Raw genomic sequence first — 20,816 nt, forward strand, 5'->3', positions numbered from 1 at the left:
GTGTTTGATAGTGAGTTTCAATATTAACAAAGCTATTTTTTAGATTGCTGTGAAATGATTACGTAAAAACGACATTCGTAGAGACAAACTGGAAACAAATGCATTATTTATTAAAAAGAATGGCATTGGGTAAAATACATCGTGAATGTATGTTTTTAAAAGGTGTATAGTAGGGTGGGGGGAGATGGGATACCTTTAACACGTAATATCCAATTATCCCGATCGTGTTTTCAAACAATTAACAATGGTCTATGCGAGTTATGAGGATACGGTTTTATAATTCTTTGAATGTTCTTTATTTTACTACCAAATGAAACGGGAAAATGGAATAAAACGGTGTCCTATCTTTCCCACCTTACTATATATAGCATATTTTCCCACACAAATGCATTTTCATTTGCAGTAATTGGTTTATTTACCATTTAACAAAAAGCGGCGACATTTTACTTTTACCGCCATTACAAAAGTTGAAGAAACGCGACGACCTCCACGGATTAAGGTAATATTTCTTTTTATGTTGCCGCCCAGTCGGTTCCTGACAATACACTGACAGGTAGTGCGAATAAAAGGCGCTCGTGGATGTAAAAAAACACTAATAATCTTCAGTAATTTCCGTGCCTTTCCTATGGGCGAAAACTCCCGCCGTGTGAAACGACTTCAAAAGGCGGACAGTCGCCGCCAAGGACCTATTTTGCGTTGGCCGACGCCGACCGGATTTTCAAGGCAGCCTACGCAAAGGTAAGGACAATTAAAACCGCGTACGCGACTTTTAGCGCAGGATTAACGTGCACTTGAGTTTTTATAGGAATAGAATAATATTTTTGACTGGTTTCCTTGATTTTTAAACTTTTTAATGAATTTTGCCCTTTGCGTGTTTATATTTCGGTGTAGGCTATATATTTGTATTCTTTTAAATGGGTAATACGTTCAACGTATTAGTATACCTATTCGTATTCCTCATATAGAGCACATACTAACGGCTACTTGTTTTCCATTTACTTCAATCTTCGTTGTATCTAATTAATCTTCGTTTACTTTTTATTTATCTTCTCGATTACAATAATAAAAAACATATTTTAAATTAAGAAATTAAAAGACCGGGTCAGACGACAACCGTTAAGACACATTATGGAAAAAACTATATCCATACATTAACGCAAAAGCTAAAATAAAAATTCCGGAAAACATTGATAAAAACGACAGTCGTAAAACACGTTATGGATTTATAAAAAAATTCCTAGTTTATATAGGATTTGCAAAAGGCTGAAGCAACTTAGAGTCATTACTGTTTGATTTACACCGTATACCTATTGGTGTAAGTTGCGATATCACTTCAACAGGCACGTGAATCCATTATCACTTTATTAATATCCTGATACTGAGATGCGTTGACACTTGGCAGTCGTAGCCGCTACCGGCTTAAACGTCTCAGGTTAACCTAAAGCTTAGACTTAGTCGCTTATCTCCTAAAATCAGACAAGTTTTGTTTAATAGAAACAAGCGTAGACGAATGAAATAAATAAAAACAGAGTTTGCGTTTTTTTTGCAGAGAGACCACCTGTACTGCAGGGCGCATACCTTGAAGTAAAACCTATAAAAATCGTAGCTCAGTGGTTAGCGTTTAGCAAATCTAGCTACGAGGCTATAGTGTATATAGTACTGTGGGGGAGAATAGGACACCTTTAGCACATAATATCCAAATATCCTGATCGTGTTTTAAACAATTAACAACGTTTTATGGAAGTTGTGAGGATACAGTTATATTAATTTTAGAATGTTCTTTGTTTACTACCATAAGGGACGAAAAAATAGAATAAAAAGGTCCTATCGCCCCCCACCCTACTATACTTATAAATTCCGTGGACCTAGAATACAGTTGGTGAGAATTTGTTGATTACTAGTAGACTCATTACAGGGCCAACTGGTATTGTACATGTGAAGATATTGTACGTTGGGGTAAGACGGGACAAAAGAATATTTACAGAATTGCATAACCGTAGCCCAGCGAAGAGCGTTTTAAGTTGTTAGAATTCGTTAATTGGGTATAGGTGTTAACAATATTCCATCTTACCCCTCAGTACCACACGTTTTTAAAGATTTCAGATAAAACACGCAATGAACTAAATGTATATTATATCACACGGTAATAAAAATCAATTAAACTAGTTATGTTTTAACATGGTTCAAATGCATAATAATTTATGAAAATAATTTGTTTAATAGTGTGGGTAAAGATGGGACACCTTTTTGCTCTATTTTCTCGTCCCATTTGGTTCTAACCAAAGAACATTCAAATACTTATAAAACTATAACCTTACGACTCCCATAGACCGTTATTAATTGTTTAAAATACGATTAGTATATTTGGATATTATGTGCTAAAGGTGTCCCGTCTTGCCCCACCCTACTATCTAATAAAATGTCCGCGTAAAATATTTTACTTAAACGATGGAATAATAGTATGTCTTAGCCGGCTACGCCAAGTAAACAATACCTATACGCTCCTATTAAGGGAATTTTAAGACGGGCGTTTTTCTTTTCTTGAAGTCCGCCATTTTGTGCTGGTTTAAAATTCAGTAACTCCAGTCTGAAAACCATTAAACTGAAATATTTTTCAGCGACAGCAGCGTAAGAATAGTAGAGCAAGGATAATAGGTTTAGTTGTAAAATGGGTGCATATTTTAAACTGATGGATATTATAAGTTAAATATTATGCGTTATTCGAAATGAGGTATCAATTTTGAACAATTTAAACGTATTAAACTTAACATCAGTAAGAATTTAGAAATCAGATGGCGTATGCATGCTATTAAGTTTTAAGTAATAATTTCAATAAATTGACTTTAGCGACTTTAACAACAAATTAGTTAACAAATAGAGTCCAAAACCTTTAGGCCTATATAGTAGACTTTCTAGTATTATAATTTTAGTTAAAGCAAGGGAATTTGAAGATTAGATGAGTGAGGGTTATTACTCTATTCTAAATTTTATTAGTAATACAACACTGTTGTCAACTAACATATAGTTATTTATTCTTTATAAGTTTTTAACGTTATAAAATATTTTTAAACGGGGGAAAATGTAAATTACAAAGAAACAGCTTATTTTTAACTCAGTGTGGTTAACGCCAATCTCTTTATTGTTTTAAATGATTTGCCTGTCACTATCGTATTTATCTGGATCGTATTCTGTGAGCATATTAATATATGTTTTTCATTTCACAGATTTCATACAATGAAATTATGAATACCGATCTTAGCACTTCTTATTCAGTTCAAACCAACCAATCAAACAGCGCTCTAAACCACATCGACCAATCAGAAATCACCAACAACTTCTACGTCACAAACCACTGTGACGTCATAGAGCCTGATAGTTACGTCACTTTACACTCCCCAACTTTATCCGGACTCCACGGGCAAGAAGTTTTTTCGAGCAAAAGCGAGGGAGTGCAGCAAGGCAACCAGAACAGCGGAATCGCCACCACGACGAGTTATTATCAATTTCAACATAAAGAAATGGACTTCCAAAACAGAAGACCTCGAGTGAAGCAAGAAACCGACGTCCAAATAGGAATGCCAGACATGAATTTGTCTCGTGAACGGAAAACTGAATTCCAGCCGACAGATTCCGGTTTTCCGGAGAATTCGGGCACGCCTACATCATACCAACAACCTAATTATCCATACTACTTCCAATTTCCGGCTCAAAACGAAGTGCGACACCCTGAGGAATTCGGAAGAAGCACAATTCACCACCAGGAGCCGTACCAGCAAGAAAGAGCACAGGAAATACCATTTGTGAACATTAAAGTCGAAGGTAAGGAAATGAACATGTGTTTAATTAATCCACCAAGTGCTATTAAATAATCAGAGAACAAAATTTGTATCCAAACAATGATTTACTAATGATATATAGTAGAATGGGGAAGATGGGACCTTTTAATCTATTTTCTCATTTGGTAGTAAACAAAGAACATTCAAAGAATTAAAAACCGTATTCTTACGACTTCTATAGATCGTTGTTAATTGTTTAAAACACGATCAAAATGTCTGGATGTTATGTGTTGAAGGTGTCTCGTGTTACCCCACACTACTGTATATCTATTCTCGCTGACTACTAGTATCATCTGTCGCTTATTCAGCTTATTTAACGATTTCAAATAAGTTTTAAAAGTATTTGAAGATTTTAACAACTTAAAAATAATAATCAAAACGAAACTATTGTTTTATACGTCTTTAAACCTAAAAAATGACTTATTGCAAAGCAAGGCGTATATACCCATAATAAAGCTAAAGCATGTTTATCATTTCGAAAATGCTTTTCTGGTAAACAAATCGTACCTAATACTTTACTGGTTACCACTAAATTAGGTTATAAAATCATTTGGAAAATCTGGTTTAAACTTGTTACCAAAAAAGTATAAGCTGCGCTATAAAACGAAAAAGTGAGTTTTCTGGCGTTGTGTTTGAACATCATTAAAAATAACGCCATAGTGCGTTTATGTTTAATGTAAAATACACAACTAAAAGTTATATGAAGATTACTATGTATGGTATACGATATAACACAACCTTGTACTGTGTAGTTACATAAACCCTATTTTTGGCCGCCATTTTGATTCTGAGCTATCGTATTAGTTCTCGCTTTCGCTGTTACAGGCAAATCGAGTTTTTTTAAAAAAGAATTTTTTTAAACACAATTAACGGCACTGTAATACTGGAATATGACATTATAACAAAATAATCGCGTTTTTAGTTTAAATTGACAAGGGACCTAACATAAACGATTTAATTTTTGTCAAATAATATTTATATGTTATTTTGAGTAACATAAATTTTTACATGTTAATACCTATTACAAGTATATAAAACAAAAATGCATGAAAGAATAAAGGAAAGCTTTATAGTAGCAAAACGACAGTCACATTGCCAGATTATAAAACATATTTATACTGTTACACCCAAAGTTTTGGGGGGTAAGATGGGATACCGTGAGCACATAAATTCCATATTTTCTGATCGTATTTTTAGCAATTAACAACGCTCTTTTCGAGTCGTATGGTTAAGACTATATAGTTTTTAAATCTTCTCTGTTTACTACCAAATGGGACGATAAAATAGTATCCTAACAAACGTTCAAAACTATTTAACCTACAAATATTTTTTTTATCAAAACAAGAAACATCTTTCCAAAACTAGTCCACAATAATTACATCAAATCGCATTGACGTCAAAAGCTAGGATGGCAATTACGGTAACTACCAGTAAATTATAAGTTTGGTCTAGAGCTACTTTTTAACGTGCTGGTCTGCATAGCGTTTATTTCAGCAAGGATCTGAAAAACTTTTAAAGAAAAACATTTAAAATAACGCTATAGTGCGTTTATTTAAGGTAAAAATACAGCAGAAATACCTTTTAAGTAATTTGAAATTAAAAGTACATCTGCGTTTAAATACTAATATAGTTATGGTGGGAGAAGATATACCCCTTTAGCACATACTATCCAAATGTCCTGATCGTGTTTTGAACAATGAAGAGCGGTCTATTGGAGTCGTGAGAATACAGTTTTAGAATTATTAAATTTTCTTTGTTTGCTACTAAATGGAACGATAAAATAGATCGAAAATGTGTCCCATCTTTCCCCACCCTACTATATCTAAAAATTGCTGCAAGTTGATGGGCCACCGCAGAAATTGTTCACCAATAAAAGGAAAAAAAAAATAATTACTGTGAACCAAACCTGTTTTGCAGCGATTATTTTATGAATATTTTCACATTGGAAGAAATTAACAGCTCATAATCTTAACCTATGTTTAACGAGACGTTGTCAAAATATCCTATGTTATTAATGCTAAAGGATCAGTTCTAAAAGTACAAGTGTTTTATGTACAAAGCGGTTCTGAAACTGATATATTTATTCGTACAGCAATATCGAATACACATCATTTTAAAAAAGATTGTAATCGAATATGAAAACGCCGGCCGTTTTTCCTATCATTTCACAAGAATTTTAAAACCCCATGACGTTATATTGGTAACGTGACCCTAGCCCACCCGCAAACAAAATGCGAACTTTTGAAATTTTGAGATAACGCTTTATCCTTGCGGATCAAAAGCTATATCATTTTGACGTCATAAATCCCACTATTTCAACTCAAATCTGCTTAGGTTTTTGACTGATATTTAAAATACAAAGTACCGGGTTCAAGTCCTATACGCCAGCAGCTCTTAGATTCCTGTTATATTTTAATATTATGTTTAAAATGAAAAGGCTATACACATTTAAAAAAAATAAACGTATGGCCGAGTTTTTAACAGTTTATACTCAATATAAAAACGTTTTAATAGGGTTTAATGCACTTTAATATAGCTATATAAAGTACTTTGTATCATGACTATACAGTGAGCATGAGGTATACACCATGTATATAGTAGGGTGGGGGGAGGTGGGGCACCTTTTCGTTTTATTTTCTCGTCCCATTTGGTAGTAAACAAAAATCATTCAAAGAATTATAAAACCGTATCCGCACGACTTCCATATACCGTTGGTAATTGTTTAAAACACGATCAGAATATTTGGATACTCTAAGCTAAAGGTGCTGTCCCATCTTTCCCAACCTACTATACATGTATTAAGGGCCTTGTGCTATGACTGTACAGTGAGCACGAAGTGTATAAATACACCATGTATGCCTCGTGTGTAGGAAACACCCGTGTTAAAACTCGACAGTGGGCATGAGGTGTATATATGAACACATCAAAGCAATTTCTAGACATACAAGCGCCATTTTTCCTATATAGAAAACCAGTTATATTATTCATAATCGCAAAAGATTTTCTTAACTCGCACTAGGCTCATTTAAATTCCGTTTTCCGGTTTATGACATCACAATCTATTCTGTGACGTCTCTGTCAAGTGTTTATATAAAAGCTGAGCAATCACTTAAACCAGACATACAGGATTGAGCTGGGCGCCTTACGTAATATAGTTACTCATAACCAGACAGATTTAAATCGTTTTGTATACGATTTAACATTATATACCCTTTTTGTATCTTATATTACCGCGCTTATAGGCGAGTGACTATATTTCCGTATTAAAGTAAGCTACACTTTACATTAAACTTTTCTGTTTGAACTATTACACTTTTTAAGTCACCGTATACCAGAGGTATGCGTTAAAATGGCCATAGGGTACTGGGTTCAAAACACAGTTAAGCAAAAAAGTGGGGTAAGATTGGTACCGCTGAAACATAATTTCCCATATAGTAGGGTGGGGGAAGATGGGACACCTTTTCGTTCTATTTTCTCGCCGCATTGGTAGTAAATAAAGAACATTCAAAAAAATATAAAACTATATCCTCACGACTCCCATAGATCGTTGTTGAATTGTTTAAAACTAGATCAGGATATTTGGATATAAAGTGCTAAATATGTCCCATCTTCCCCCCACCCTACTATATATATCTTAAAATGGCGTTTAACAATTTTATTATTGATATTTTAGAATCGTGAATATAGTTCTGTAAATAGAATTTAAAATGTCGTATTTATCCGTTTGCAAAAAACCAGAAACTTAAATTTTCTTTTAATTCTTTTTTTTGAGACTTTTCCATAAAAAACAGACTTTTTTTGTTATGATGCCGGCAATTTTTTTTGGCGCTTAAGTCACGCGAAATGCCATTCTAAAACCCCCCCCTTTCCCCCCATAAATACCATCATAACTCCAATAATAAGATATATTGTGACTTATAATGGTTTGGAATCCAAATTCAAGTGCGGTGAAGGTTTTATATTTTAAATTACACCACAATTTTATGCTTAACGACTTAAATTGGCCCTACAGTAAAAACTGTTAATTTTCTACCTAATTTGCATTTTTAGCCGGTTTTTGGATAAAAAAAACTACCACAAGTTTCATAAATTAGAGTATGAAGAGTAGTTTAGGTAAACAGAAGCTTAAATTTAGCAGGAAAGCTTATTTTTACATCATGTACGCAAAAACAACTCTGTTGCCGGTTAAAAATTCAAATCAAATATTTATGACGCGCTGTAATAGCGTGGAAAATAAGCGGTTACTGTGACGTGTACCGGAGCGCCGCGCGCGAATTAGGAGTCAAACAATACAAGAACTCGCGTTTAGTTTCTGCAAAGAGGTTTTCTGAGGTCCAAGAACTACGGTTTGGGGGTGGGTGCATTTTTCTTGCCTTGTTATCTTGGCTTAAGAGAGTTATTGGCGCGTTAACCATCGTACGTAAGTTGCTGGATAATAATACACTGTCCGGTGCACTAATTATTGAGCTCCGCTTCAAAGCTCAAGTACGTTAGCTTATAGTTTTGCATTTAAATAATAGACTGATGATGCAATGCAATGGTGAAATATATATCTTTGCACTTATTTGTTGGTTAGGTTAATTTTTTTCACTGCAATTGATTGGAATTTGTCATTTTTTGGCAACAAGAAAAGTCTAAGATTCTAAGTATTAGACTGAATTGAACGAATATATATCGCAGTAAATTGCCTATCTTTCCCCTTTTATCGATTCATTAATTGGGTAACAAACAAATAATATTAACAGAATTATATAATTGAACAGTACCATAAAAGATCGTTAATTGTTAAAACATGAAAATATGGAATAGCAATTGTTTTAGGTATCCATCTTACCCCACAGTACTATAACACAATTATAATGCATGAGTCTAAGACTTTCGACACAATGACACTCTGCTTATTTTTTTATAAGAATTTATAAATAAAACATGTACCACCTTGACCCATATCACTAAAGTTTATTGCAAACAACTAAAAACAATTACAATTAATTCCCAAACACAGAATTTCGAACTCAACTAAATTCTAGACATTTTTATAAAGACCGGTTTATGTTACGTCATATCCTGTTTAATGGACTAGAACAATGCCATTGTTTTTAGACAATGGACCTTTCAGGCGAAAAATTGGAAAAATTTCAACACAAAACTGTTGGATTTAAAATGTTCAGAAAATTTCGGGGTTCTCGTTTTTAAAAGTACCGTGTCAACTGTCAGTAAACATGCCCACTCCTTCGTTTACGCAAGACGGTTTTTTCTAAATCCTTAAAAATGCCGTGAGCAGTCATGCAATACACTACGTCCAATTTTCCGGCCTAAAAAGGCTTTATAAGTCCCTATGATTATGAGGCGTCTAGTAAACTAAACAAACTCGGCAAAACGAAACACGGAACAGAGCGGTATTTCAATTAAATCCGAACCCAAGAACCCCGGCCGCCCACAAAGAAAATCCGTAGGATTAATTCCGCATGGTGGCGCCGAGTGGTCCGTGAAAATGGAAAATCATCACGTTTTTGAACGCCGTTTCCCAAGTGAATCACGTTGTTCAGTTTACATGAAACTAAACGGCGGAAAAGTGCGGAATACTGTTTACTGGGCCGGAAAATCTAATAAAAGTAGATATACCGCGCTAATGTGGGGTAAAACGTGTTCTTTAGTCTGGCTTGTTAGTCATTTATGGTTCAAAGAAAACACGAGAGACTTATAGCATAGGTTGTACGGTATGTGCCTATACCTCATGCTCACTGTCGAGTTAAAAGAACATTGGTGACATCTAATGCACCAGGCATACATGATGTCATACCCCATATGCTTATACTGTGGAGTTGAGTTATTGAGTTAATACGGGTGTATTCTTATACACCAGACACATATTGCGTATTCATACACCTCAGGCTCGATGTTAGTTTATAACGTAGTGTATTATGTACCTCATGCTCACTATTAAATTACAACGTAACTGCATTTAGATATTTTTAATACAACCGTAAGTGGGCGACAAAGCGCTATACTTAAAACTTTCATTCGCGTTTTGAATTTTACAACATCCGCAAGTTGGGGACAAAGAGTTGAGCCATAATTTTGCATTTGCGGACAGCCATATTTCCCGCTAGAGGCGATAGGAAGCAAAACCTTGAATTCTTGCAGCGGTTCGCGCTTGAAGAGAGAAACTCTGTCGGCTGAGAGTTTTTCAAAGGGACTCATTTGCTCTGTGTGTATACACGGAATGTGCTTACTCTTACAATAGTTTCGGGTCGCTCAAGCCCCAGTGTATACGTTGTTACTCGCATATTTTATAAGTTCTATCAGTTTCCGCAGAAAAATATTCAGTTAAAAATAGAAAACAAGGATTTTTTTGAAGTTTTGAGTTTTTTATTCTGCGAGGTGTTAGGTTACATGTCCAGAGTTCGTGAGTCGTTAGGTGAGCGAAATGGTGCCCGCGTAAAAGGGTGCCGGAAATTTGGAGCTATGTTTTACTATTGTTGTTGTTTTAGTTAAAAAGTCGCGCTTTTAGATCTCTTTTAAAATGCATATGAACCAATTTCTGGGCCGACTATTAAACACCAATCATTTATAAAAGGTAGATTTTACAGTTATAAACGTATTTTGTCATTTCTAACCAATACAATTTGAGTGTATTTTGGAATTGTGGTTTTGAATGATAATTTCTATCAGTAGATGCTTTTATGGTAGTTTTATATGCGGGTAATGCTTTACTTTACGGTATATGGTAACTTATTACAGAAGGGGGTGTATACCACTTACACGTTTGTTTGTGCTACATGTAAACTCTGTATAAAAAATACGCGCAACGATCACATGTTTAAAGTCAACCACTTGGTTATGACGTAATAATGAGGTCATTCAAGTTTAACGAAATTATGACGTCACAATTCGATAAATTTCATTCAAATGGTTATTGTACGTTTAATTTGATGATTGAAGGAATTGGGATTTTCTTAAAGCTCTAGATTTAAGCGACTGTACGTCATCAAAGGGTCCGAAATTAATCGCGCTTTTATTAATTGTCCGCAACGATTGCAATTCAGCGAAGACGTCACGAAAAAGGTGAACTAGCGATCGCCTCTCGCTCGGCTCGTGTTTCATATACGTCACACGATTCATGAGAACGTGTGACATCAGCGGGGGAGAGACCGACGCATTGTTTATTTGAATGCAGTCTCTTGTAGTTACAGAATAGAACGGACATACATTTTTATGTAAAGATTGTATAGACAGATGTATATACTAGAAATACCTACAATAGAGAACAAGTTAGACGACACATTTAAAGATATTTCGCTTATAGGTTTCACGATCGGGAACTGTTTCGTATAACACGGTTATACAGAATTTTGCGCATACAGAAACAATAAATACATAGATATGTATTCGTTTTAGTGACAGTGTCTATATTTGTAAGTATTGCTATAAAATCATTTATGTATCGGGAACATTAAAAGAGAAAATACGTTTTATTTTCTGAGGGTATATGAAACGCACTGGTATCTACGTAAAGTTATGACGAATAGTTCAATGTTTTATGTTGCGGTTTCTCAATTTCAGTTTTGATAGAAATTATATTCTGCGTGTAATATATAAGACTTGGAAGGTTCTCTGGAAATTTCGCTCCCCAAAAGTTGCGGGAAATTTCATCAACAAGCGTGAAGATAAGATGGAATACAGAACGGACAATTATTTCTCTTCTGCGGCCGCTGCGGCAGTTGCTGCCCACCCACCGTATCATCATTACTTTAACCAACAAACGAACAATTATAACTATAGCCCGTATCACAGTGGGGGCTATATTGGGGGCCTGTCCGGTGGGTCAATTTCAGGGGGTTCGCCATCTTCGTCCCCGCCGTCGAATACCTCACCCCTATTTGGGGGTTCCCCGGGAACCCAAATTGCGCCATCAAGCTCCGCTACGTCACCGTTTTCGGCTGGTTTGTCGAGGTACGCCGGAAAGTTTTCGGCCGGGTTTTCGAAGCTCAATTCCGGCGGAAATGGACCTGGAGCCTCGGCCCTTTACCCTGGCAGCGGTTTGGCTTCGCTTGTGGCTTCTGGAAGTAGTTACTCGCCTCAGAATGAGAAAATGGAACTGCAGCCGAAATCATCGAGGGTCCCTTCACACGAACAAGTTTCAAAGTCATATTTTGAGCAGCCTTACTCTAAATGCAAAGACTCATTCGGTAGCGATTGCCAAGACGCGCCGTCGCCAAGTAAAAGCGTAGACTCTGTAGAATCTTCAGTTGAAGGTGAGAATCGACTTCGGGGTAAGAAATTATTTCCGCCGGGACTCGAGGTCCGATCGCCGGGCAAGCGCGCCCGATGTCGGAAAATTCAAAATGGCGGCGCCCGCTTTTCGATAGGCGCGTTACAGTTTCGAGTCATAGTGACGAGTGAAAAATTCAAACAAAAATCACGGTCGGAAAAAAACGAAGGTGCTTCGCAAATACCGATACGGTACCATCATAAATCTACATATCTAAATAAAGGCATACAATCGACAATTACATCAACAGTTATTTACAAAGTATTGAAATAGTGTAGAGGCTCTTTGCTAATGCTATAAGCACGCAATGTCCGGTTCTGGACACACTTATACTATTCAAGGGGTAGAATGGGGCGGTGTATTAAGTTTCCAATCTGCCCATTGCGGATAGATTAATTTTAAATCTACATTATCGAAGATTTGCGTTTAAATCGGATAAAACGTGGGTATTTATTGAAATGTAATGAAGTATGGCGCGTTTCATTTGCGAAAATCTGTTGAAGGCCCTAAAAAATTAAGATTTGTAGGGGTGTAATGTTTTTCAAAAATATCAAAGTACACACCCGTAAAGTAAAGAAAACGTTCGAAATACCCGTTACAGAAATGTTTAAAAAGCTTTACCGTTCACGAAATGTGCGTTTAAATTCAAATACCGTTTATTGCAACTACACAAGTTGTTTTTATATGTTATCTATTTCTGTTAAATTCTCACCACTAATGTCAAAAACTGCGAATCCATTAGACACACAGTATCGACCTAAGGACGAGCAGTGCAGGTTATAAAGGCCGCGGAAAAGTCGCCTAAATACCCAACCTAATCCTGTCCCCCAAATTACCACGTTTATGTCCCATTGCATTTCCAGGGCTCGCCAAATCTGTGTGGATACAAAGGGCTAAGTACAGCTAAAACTTTAAAGCTTCAGAGCCGGTAAAACACGGCAATAGCAAGACAGGTTAAACCACCGGGATAAAACCTCTGGCGTATACGCAGTCTAAAAAGTCTCTTTTATTAAGTTGACTCTAACAGATAGAGCAGGACGATTTCACAGGTCGTTTCGGAAAGATAGTTTAGTAGAAATTTAGTATTTAATGCCTCGGTGAAAAAAGTCTAACCAGTTACAGACAGGACTGTAACCTTGAATGATATATCTTGAGTTATCAACGGATAATTCGTATTAGATTACATAATAAGTCTTCCGTATTACAGATCCGCAAGGTATTAGATATCAGAAGTATAATATACTAATCCGAATATTAAATTATTCTTAACTTTAAGCCTAAACCATAGAACTTATTTTACATCGAGTTTTAGCGAAAATTGTCGGGCGGTTTTTCGTTTTACAAAATGTGAACTAGAATATTTTTACAATTCACTTTCGCGTCTGAATTCTAGAGCTCCGATGGAATTTTAGATTGTTAATCCTATTTCGCGTCTACTATTTCATTATATACCATACGCGTTGTCACCTGTGTGACGTCATAATACGGAATTGTTCATTTATCATAGAAAAAACTGTCACGAATTTTTATTATCATTTAAAAACAAATATTATTTGACAGCCATTTACAGTTTTTTTTCAGCTTTTTTGTATGTTGGGGAAATAACAAGTTAAAAAAATGAATAACACATTTAGAACGTTCATTCGCAGTATTTAGCAGTTTAAATGTTTTTATTCCATTTATTTAACAATTCTGTGTTTTTTTTAGAAGAATCAGTCGAAAAAATGGAGGAACTGAATCCAGCAAGCGAAGCAGGCGGCAGTGAAGGCGAAACCGACAAGAAGAATAACAAGAACACAAATAACAACACAGACACAGAGAAATCTAGTCCAGGGAACGCATGTAGTGACGATGCAGATGGCGACAAAAGCAAAAGACGACAACGCAGACAGAGGACACATTTTACTTCACAACAGCTACAAGAATTGGAAGCATTATTCGCACGAAACAGGTACTATGACGTAACAAAGTAATGTTTTATTTTAAAATTTAAAATAGTTGAAATCATTTTAACACGTGTTAGGTTGGTTTGCGTTTTTTATGATTTGTTTCGATTTTTGTATTTAATATTTAGTATACGTGAACAGATACATTATGAATAAGAAATAGTCGTTCGGTTCGGTTGCAGACTTTGTAAAAATAAATATGTTATTTTTTATAGGTATCCTGATATGTCAACGAGAGAAGAGATATCAGCTTGGACAAACCTTACCGAAGCACGAGTCCGGGTAAGAATAAAACATAATATGACTTAAAACTACGCATTTTGACAGTAAAGAGAGTAAAAGAGCTGGTATAAAAATTATTCTAGCTGTTATTTTAGGCAATGTCACACAAAAGGGAATAAATATACAAATACATGCTTTAACGTATACAATGTACTCTGGTCAAATTCAGCGTATGTGAAATGTAAACTGTATAGTGTTGACTCTACATTCTAGAGCCAAAAGACCGACTTAAGTACTTTCTTGCTTCGTTTAATTTAAACCAATTATTACACAAGCATGTAAGCATCGTTAAAAGCGCAAGACGCACGAAATCCGAATGTAAACTACGAACGTAGCGTAAATCACAATTAGTTACGCGTATTCACATAGACTTTGACTGGATTCAGAGCTTAGCCCTCTAGTCTGTGTGGGCGGGGGGTTATAGAATGGGTTAAAATGCAAACTGTACAGCTGTGTAAAGAATAAATGCTAAACACTATACGCTTGGTGAAATAAATGAGAAATGGTGTACCGCACAAGCTTAGGTTCAACACAATACATTGTTCTATTATTATTTACTTAACCGAATCATGAGAATTTAAGTATCAAAACTATATGAATATACAACAGAAAAAAATGCATATACATATGTACGTAAAACGGTCAGCTACCAGAAACATGATTGACGTATCTAGGGGTGGGAAAGCAAATACTGTTAATCCAGTTGTCTAAAAATGCTAACAATAAATACGTGACGATTAAAGTTATCCATCGCACGCTTTATGTGTGGTAACTATCCGACGTATGAAAAATATTTGCCTAAAAACTGTAAAAGTTTGGTCTGGAATATCGCTAACACGATTATAGAATTAAGCGAAAGCGCTGTCGATGTGATAGCGCGTAGACCAGGTGTTGGCTTGATGACAAACATGAGACGTGGCCAGGTTTTGAACAATCTGTTTGGTTGACAAACTGTGTTTGTTAACATCGCCCGCGAGTCGTCTAATACACATCGACGGCGGGTCTCGCTGTCGTAATTGTGACGTAGCTGAACGTCACAATAGGCGCACTGAACGAGCGTGTTGAGATTTGTGACGGACGAGAGTGACCTTCGTTGTGACGTCATAATCGAAACAGTCGCGTTTATTGATTGTTCTCGCTGTAATTTGTCACAAAGGGAAAGTCTTTATAGTGAACAAAGACATCGAGTGTAGTTTATCTTTTCAATTATTCAATTTTCCGTAACAGGTCTGGTTCAAGAATCGTCGCGCAAAATGGCGAAAGCGGGAACGGAATCAACTTACCGACTTCAAAGGGTTCGGTCAATTCAACAGCTTCATGTCCCATTATGATGGCTATTCATACAACAACTGGGCAAGCACTATGACCGCCGGTACCAAGGCTTTCCCATGGGGTATTAACGCCGGGTTAAATCCACTGACGACCCAACCGGCTCTCGGTTTTCCTTCAGCGGCCCCAATGCCGAGCAGTATAGCTGCAAACACTGTTATGCCCACAATGAGCATGAGCAACGGGTTATCCGGTCTCGCTTCCGGGAGCTCTGTCACCTCCCCTGGATGCCATTATAACCCACCAGCGCCAGGGTACATGTATAGAAGCGGCACTGATCCATGCGCGTCCTCTTTAACCTCTCTACGCCTCAAAGCTAAACAGCATAATCCTGTAAGTCCATACATTGGATACCCCGCAGTAAGAGACCCGTCTGCGTTTCCCCCTTGTCAGTATGGCCCCACATCCTAAACTACACGAATACGGCTAGGTCAAAATCATCCCAATCCGAATTCTAACATTTCGGGTCGAAAAGTACAATCTATTTATTACAAGTTCCTGTTGGTCATCTTCTGATCAGTCACCACAGAGCAGATGGGCTAATATGTGTTTGCAGTTATGTGATCGTGATTATGAAATGCAGTCATGTTCCTTCGTATGTCGTGTATATATCATTGCAAAAGAAGCGATTTTGGCGACGCATTATAATGGTGTTGCTGCCCAACAGTCGGGATTATTTAGCGTCGTAATATTGATGTACTGTTAACTTGAACTTTTGCTGAATGTGTCAAAACTGAAGTTTCTGCTGAAAATCATCAAATAAAATTAATCCTTCATATTTTGGTTTTAAAATTCACAGATAGACTACAAATATTTGAACCATTACAAAATGTACGCATTTAAAAATCTACGTTTCTAATGCATTCACAAAGGGATGCTTTACGCTGAAATAACACTGTTAATTCCCAAAGGAAAAACGCTGTGAAAATACTGGTAATTCGCACATTTAAGATAAACAAACATATTCTCCCTAAGGAGCAATATAAATGTTGCATTCTAAGATACGCAAAAGAGATAATAGTGACTGAAGTTTTCAAAAAATAAAATTTGTATCACGGTTAGAGGTGTGTTTTAACTTAACTGTCTGAAAAACTATAGTAAATAATACTTCAGGTACTTGAAGCAGAGATAATTCGTATTTGTTGTTTAGTAGACAGGCATAAATGAAACAACTTAGAAAGAAACAAGTAAACAGAAATTACACAAAGCGTTTTATATGAAATTGGGTAAAAACGACGCAGGGCCAATATTGTTACGTCATCTTGAAAGTACCACAAGTTGTGTCACGTGATGACCGCGAAGTAGTTGGATAATCAATGGACCGGTAAGAATCGAACGGAATACACAGCGTCGTCTGATTGGACGGGTTCGCTCCGGGGAGACGACACGTTTAGCAATTAATTTCGCCATAAACATCGTTGTGACGTGATAAAGTGGCATTCCCGGTCATCAAACGGCGATTGTAAACTAGAAATACGTGCTCTAGCAATCGAAGCCAGACGCATTAAACTTCTCATACCGTTAATGTGTATTGTGAGGTGTGAAATGACTGCCCGGAATGTCATCGGCGTTGTGGCGTTCCTTAGTTACTATGACGTAAATCAAATTTCGTTAAAAAAACGTAAATAAGGTTGTAAAAGTGATGATACAGCAACGAAACGGACGCGAAATCGATTTGGAACTAATTTGCGAGATTTATTGCTTTGGACACCGACACTTCCCGAATCCGGATTATTAAATGCACACAAATGCATAGATTAATGGCATTTAATGACACTAGAGCACGAGAGGCGTGCATTTGAGATATTAATACTTCCATATTGCAGGATAATGCTTTCGAATTGCTAAAAGCTAGTGCTTATCTATACCCCTAAGCTCTATATGGGTTTTCCAAACATAAATAAAGTCAAGAGCATTTAAATAGCTAGCTCGTTCGCATTAAATACAACAGACAATCATTAAATATATCACTTAACGTCTTAACCATAACCAGAGTGCCATATTAGTATTAGACAGCAATTGAATCTGAACAATAAGCCAATACGAAACATGTAGTACATTACTGATTTAAAACACTTTACGTAGGTACATATATATGTTTGGATTGTTTTAACTTATATGTGCGTCTTTATATAGTTGGCATTGTGTACAAAAAATGCAAGCAGATACACCATACTGAGACTGTACTGTGTTTGGTCCATAACTACACACTGCCTGCAAGTGTAAGAACACCTGGTACTTGATATGTGTTGGTATTGTACAGTTCTACTCTGTACCTAGCATATTAGTAGGCTAAATCGGTGCAATGTAATATATTATAAGTCTATATCAAAGTCTGCATTAAACCTTTATATAACAGCGTTTTTTAAATTTTGAAAAAGGTGGCAAAAGCTGTATACTACATTAAACTGATATTTATGTGCGTTAAGGCTTGCTAAGGTATAGATAACTGTCTACCACATGTTATTGGTGCAAATCTACTCAAATAAAGATGTAATGTACAGTGTTTTTGATTGTATTAATGCTGTTTTGAGGCTAAAAGTGATTTTAGAATTCCTACTATTGTAATCAAACAATCAGCGTAGTTGCGTCACAATCGCTTTGAACAAAATGGCGTTTTGACGCTTGGTTGGTTTAGCTAGTTCTGAGGACAGAGAACAGGGCGCAGTTTTAATGGTGCCTGATATGTATGACAGACTAATATTTAACTACAAGTTGCTGATAGGTTATGTCAGGTCGCGTGTCCATATTCGTGTATAATCTGTCAGTATGTGTTAAATGGCCTGTTTAATAACAAATTTTGTATAAGCAAAGTTAAAGGCTTGTGTTTAATTAAAAAACAGGTACTATTGGCTAACATAGAACCATGCTATATCAGTGCAGTAAAACCACTATAAGTACACCTACCTACCGCACTAAAGCATTAAGGTAAAGCCTAATCTAGTTATTGATTTTTGTGACTTAATTTCCGTTGGCATTCATTTGAAAGCTAAACTGTATTATCACTATTTTTGTCCAAATTAAGATTTGAATTTATAACACAGTGTAATGTACACAATTACAACTTAGATTATGGGTTAACGTTTCATTATATATCCTAAATACTTAAAAGGTTAAACAGCCACTGTATTACTATATTTCGCATACAAAACGGTACAGTTGGCATGTTACAATAGCCTTAGGATATGATGCGAATTTTGTATCCAAATTTCAAACACAGTAATGATATTCTGGCTTTGTTACTAGCATTGCTTTACCACAAACCTTAGCTTCTAATTTTGTTGTTTAATTTTGAATGAAAGTGTTTGTCCTTAACAAACTTATATTGTTTGTTTTTTACGAGTCGCATCCGTTGTTTTGAAGCCAGCACAGAAGCAAAAACAAATCGTCTGGTCTAGCGCCAGTTTTGTGTATTGGACAAATAGGTTAGTTCAGACAAGTGCGCATACTATTGACAACCCAATCATTTAGATAGCTGTGCATGTGTACATGTTGGTCTAGTGCGATTTGTTTAACTAGGGAAGTAGTTGTCAGATTAGTTAACGTGGCATAAGCTTGACAGAATAAACGTCGTTTTAGAAAACACCTAGAGGCTTAAAAAATGTGTTTCGGTTAAAATATGGTATATGTTGGTACAAATTTATTGAAGCTGTGTTTTCCTCATATTTTAAGTATCGGTGTTGTCCCGCTTAGAAATATGTATATACGAATAAATGCCTTAATATTTAAGCTCTTTATAGGTCGTTGTCTTAGAAAGATTAGGTTGATTATCATTGTGCAGGGTGTAAGGGTATAATGAAGTTTACTCGTAGTTGATCTCTCACAAAATATCGCATCTATGTCGGCTACAAGTTCCTACAACAATAGTGTAACATGTTTTTTTTAATAAAATTCCAAAGGCTTACTTCAGTGCTGTTAGGTTGTGCCTAATGTAGCCATTTTGGTCTACACAACAATATATAGACTAGTATTGTTGGATTGAAGTTACAAATGCTTGTCAAATAAGATCATTTGGTATTGTGATGTCGCCTTGTCCCGTACAGCAGAAGTGCCACTGTTGTTCTTCTGAAATTCCAAAGATTTCTACATTACTGTGGTGGTAACAGAGTCATTTTGTGTCTTGTTTTGTCATATTTTCAGCTTAAGCTCACACTGTGTTAAGCGTGCGACCAACTGCTGCGCTACATCCACCGTAGGCCTGTAATCCAATAAACGATCTTCCGGTAGATTGTCATACACCGCTGGATACCACCAGAGTGGTGCCTATTATGATATCATAATCACCAGATACCGCCAAGTCTTTATCTCACCATAATAAAAAGATTTTGTTACAGCTTTAAATCCAACGAAGGTGGACTCCAACGTTCTGAATAAAGATATAGGGTTTATATGTAAAGTTGATTGAGTTTTGTTGCGGATTTAATTATTAAGACATGAAGTTTCCGTTCACCTGCTCAAGACTACCCAAAAAGGTACTAGGTTTACTATATACTTGTAATTTTGTTATTTAACCCTAATATACATTGTGTAGCCAGCGTGGACTTGTACTATAAATTCCTATTACATGGTATGTGAATGTGACATGTGCGGTAAATAACGGATTTTAGCATTCCTAGCTTTGCGCCCAGCGGGGTACGTGTTATACCTCGTTATGTCAACCTGTAGGCGACCTTTTAATGGACCCGGTCTGTGGTCAAAAACCGAAACGAATGCGATTTTTTGCCGGCTTCATTCGGCTTGTTAAGACGTATGTTTCAGTTTTAGCATATGGAGGCCGTTATGCGACAAATTTCGACGTCTAGCTTTATTTTGCATCATTTTTTCGCCTCGGACTCGCGACCTTTTTCTTCAAAGAGAAACCCGAGTAATCCAATAATTCTATAATGGCCAATTTAATGTACGACGACTGCCATGTTAGATATTTCAAGCGTAATTACACGCTTGTGGATTCGCTTTTTGCTTTTATGTAGCGCACAAAAAGCAGACACCCCAAATCCTTAAGCTAAGCCCGTCATTATAGACTTGGCGCCGTCAGATCAGGCCGCTACGACTGAAAATAAAAGATCAGATTTATAGAAATTAAGAGCCAGCATCAAAAAACCTCGGTATACGCGTAATAAATTTTGTTACACATCAAAGAAACTGTAA

The 20,816-nt window shown here is 36.2% G+C and overlaps 1 protein-coding gene and 1 long non-coding RNA gene across 5 annotated transcripts in view; both read left to right on the forward strand.

Moving 5' to 3' along the window:
• The first annotated feature begins 633 nt into the window (after positions 1 to 633).
• On the forward strand, positions 634 to 16,446 carry pitx (paired superclass homeobox transcription factor). Of its 2 annotated transcripts, XM_018815448.2 has the most exons (5): positions 634 to 738; positions 3,225 to 3,819; positions 13,819 to 14,062; positions 14,273 to 14,339; positions 15,567 to 16,446. In XM_018815448.2, the coding sequence occupies exons 2-5, from the start codon at positions 3,243 to 3,245 to the stop codon at positions 16,077 to 16,079; spliced, it is 1,401 nt and encodes a 466-aa protein (XP_018670993.1). In that variant the 5' UTR covers positions 634 to 738; positions 3,225 to 3,242; the 3' UTR covers positions 16,080 to 16,446. The 2 variants fall into 2 exon arrangements, with proteins under 2 accessions (XP_018670993.1, XP_009861304.1); XM_009863002.3 differs by lacking the exons at positions 634 to 738; positions 3,225 to 3,819 and adding an exon at positions 11,404 to 12,094.
• Positions 16,447 to 18,250: 1,804 nt separating this feature from the next.
• LOC101241921 overlaps positions 18,251 to 20,816 on the forward strand; it is a 19,731-nt gene continuing 17,165 nt past the window's right edge. For 2 of the 3 annotated variants that reach the window (XR_003396741.1, XR_003396742.1), the window contains exons 1-2: positions 18,264 to 18,596; positions 20,003 to 20,140. This is a non-coding gene — a long non-coding RNA (uncharacterized LOC101241921). Of the gene's footprint in view, positions 18,597 to 20,002; positions 20,141 to 20,816 lie in introns of all 3 variants that reach the window. The other variant, XR_003396740.1, reaches the window with a different exon arrangement.

This window comes from Ciona intestinalis, unplaced genomic scaffold, assembly GCF_000224145.3.
Source record: "Ciona intestinalis unplaced genomic scaffold, KH HT000075.2, whole genome shotgun sequence".
NCBI classification, from domain to species: Eukaryota; Metazoa; Chordata; class Ascidiacea; order Phlebobranchia; family Cionidae; genus Ciona; species Ciona intestinalis.

Excerpts from the sequence above, each read along its gene's own strand:
- pitx (XM_009863002.3), top strand. The coding sequence starts at position 11,512 with ATGGAATACAGAACGGACAATTATTTCTCTTCTGCGGCCGCTGCGGCA. Across the intron at positions 12,095-13,818 it reads TGTAGAATCTTCAGTTGAAG|AAGAATCAGTCGAAAAAATG; the intron begins GTGAGAATCGAC and ends TGTTTTTTTTAG. Across the intron at positions 14,063-14,272 it reads GCATTATTCGCACGAAACAG|GTATCCTGATATGTCAACGA; the intron begins GTACTATGACGT and ends TATTTTTTATAG.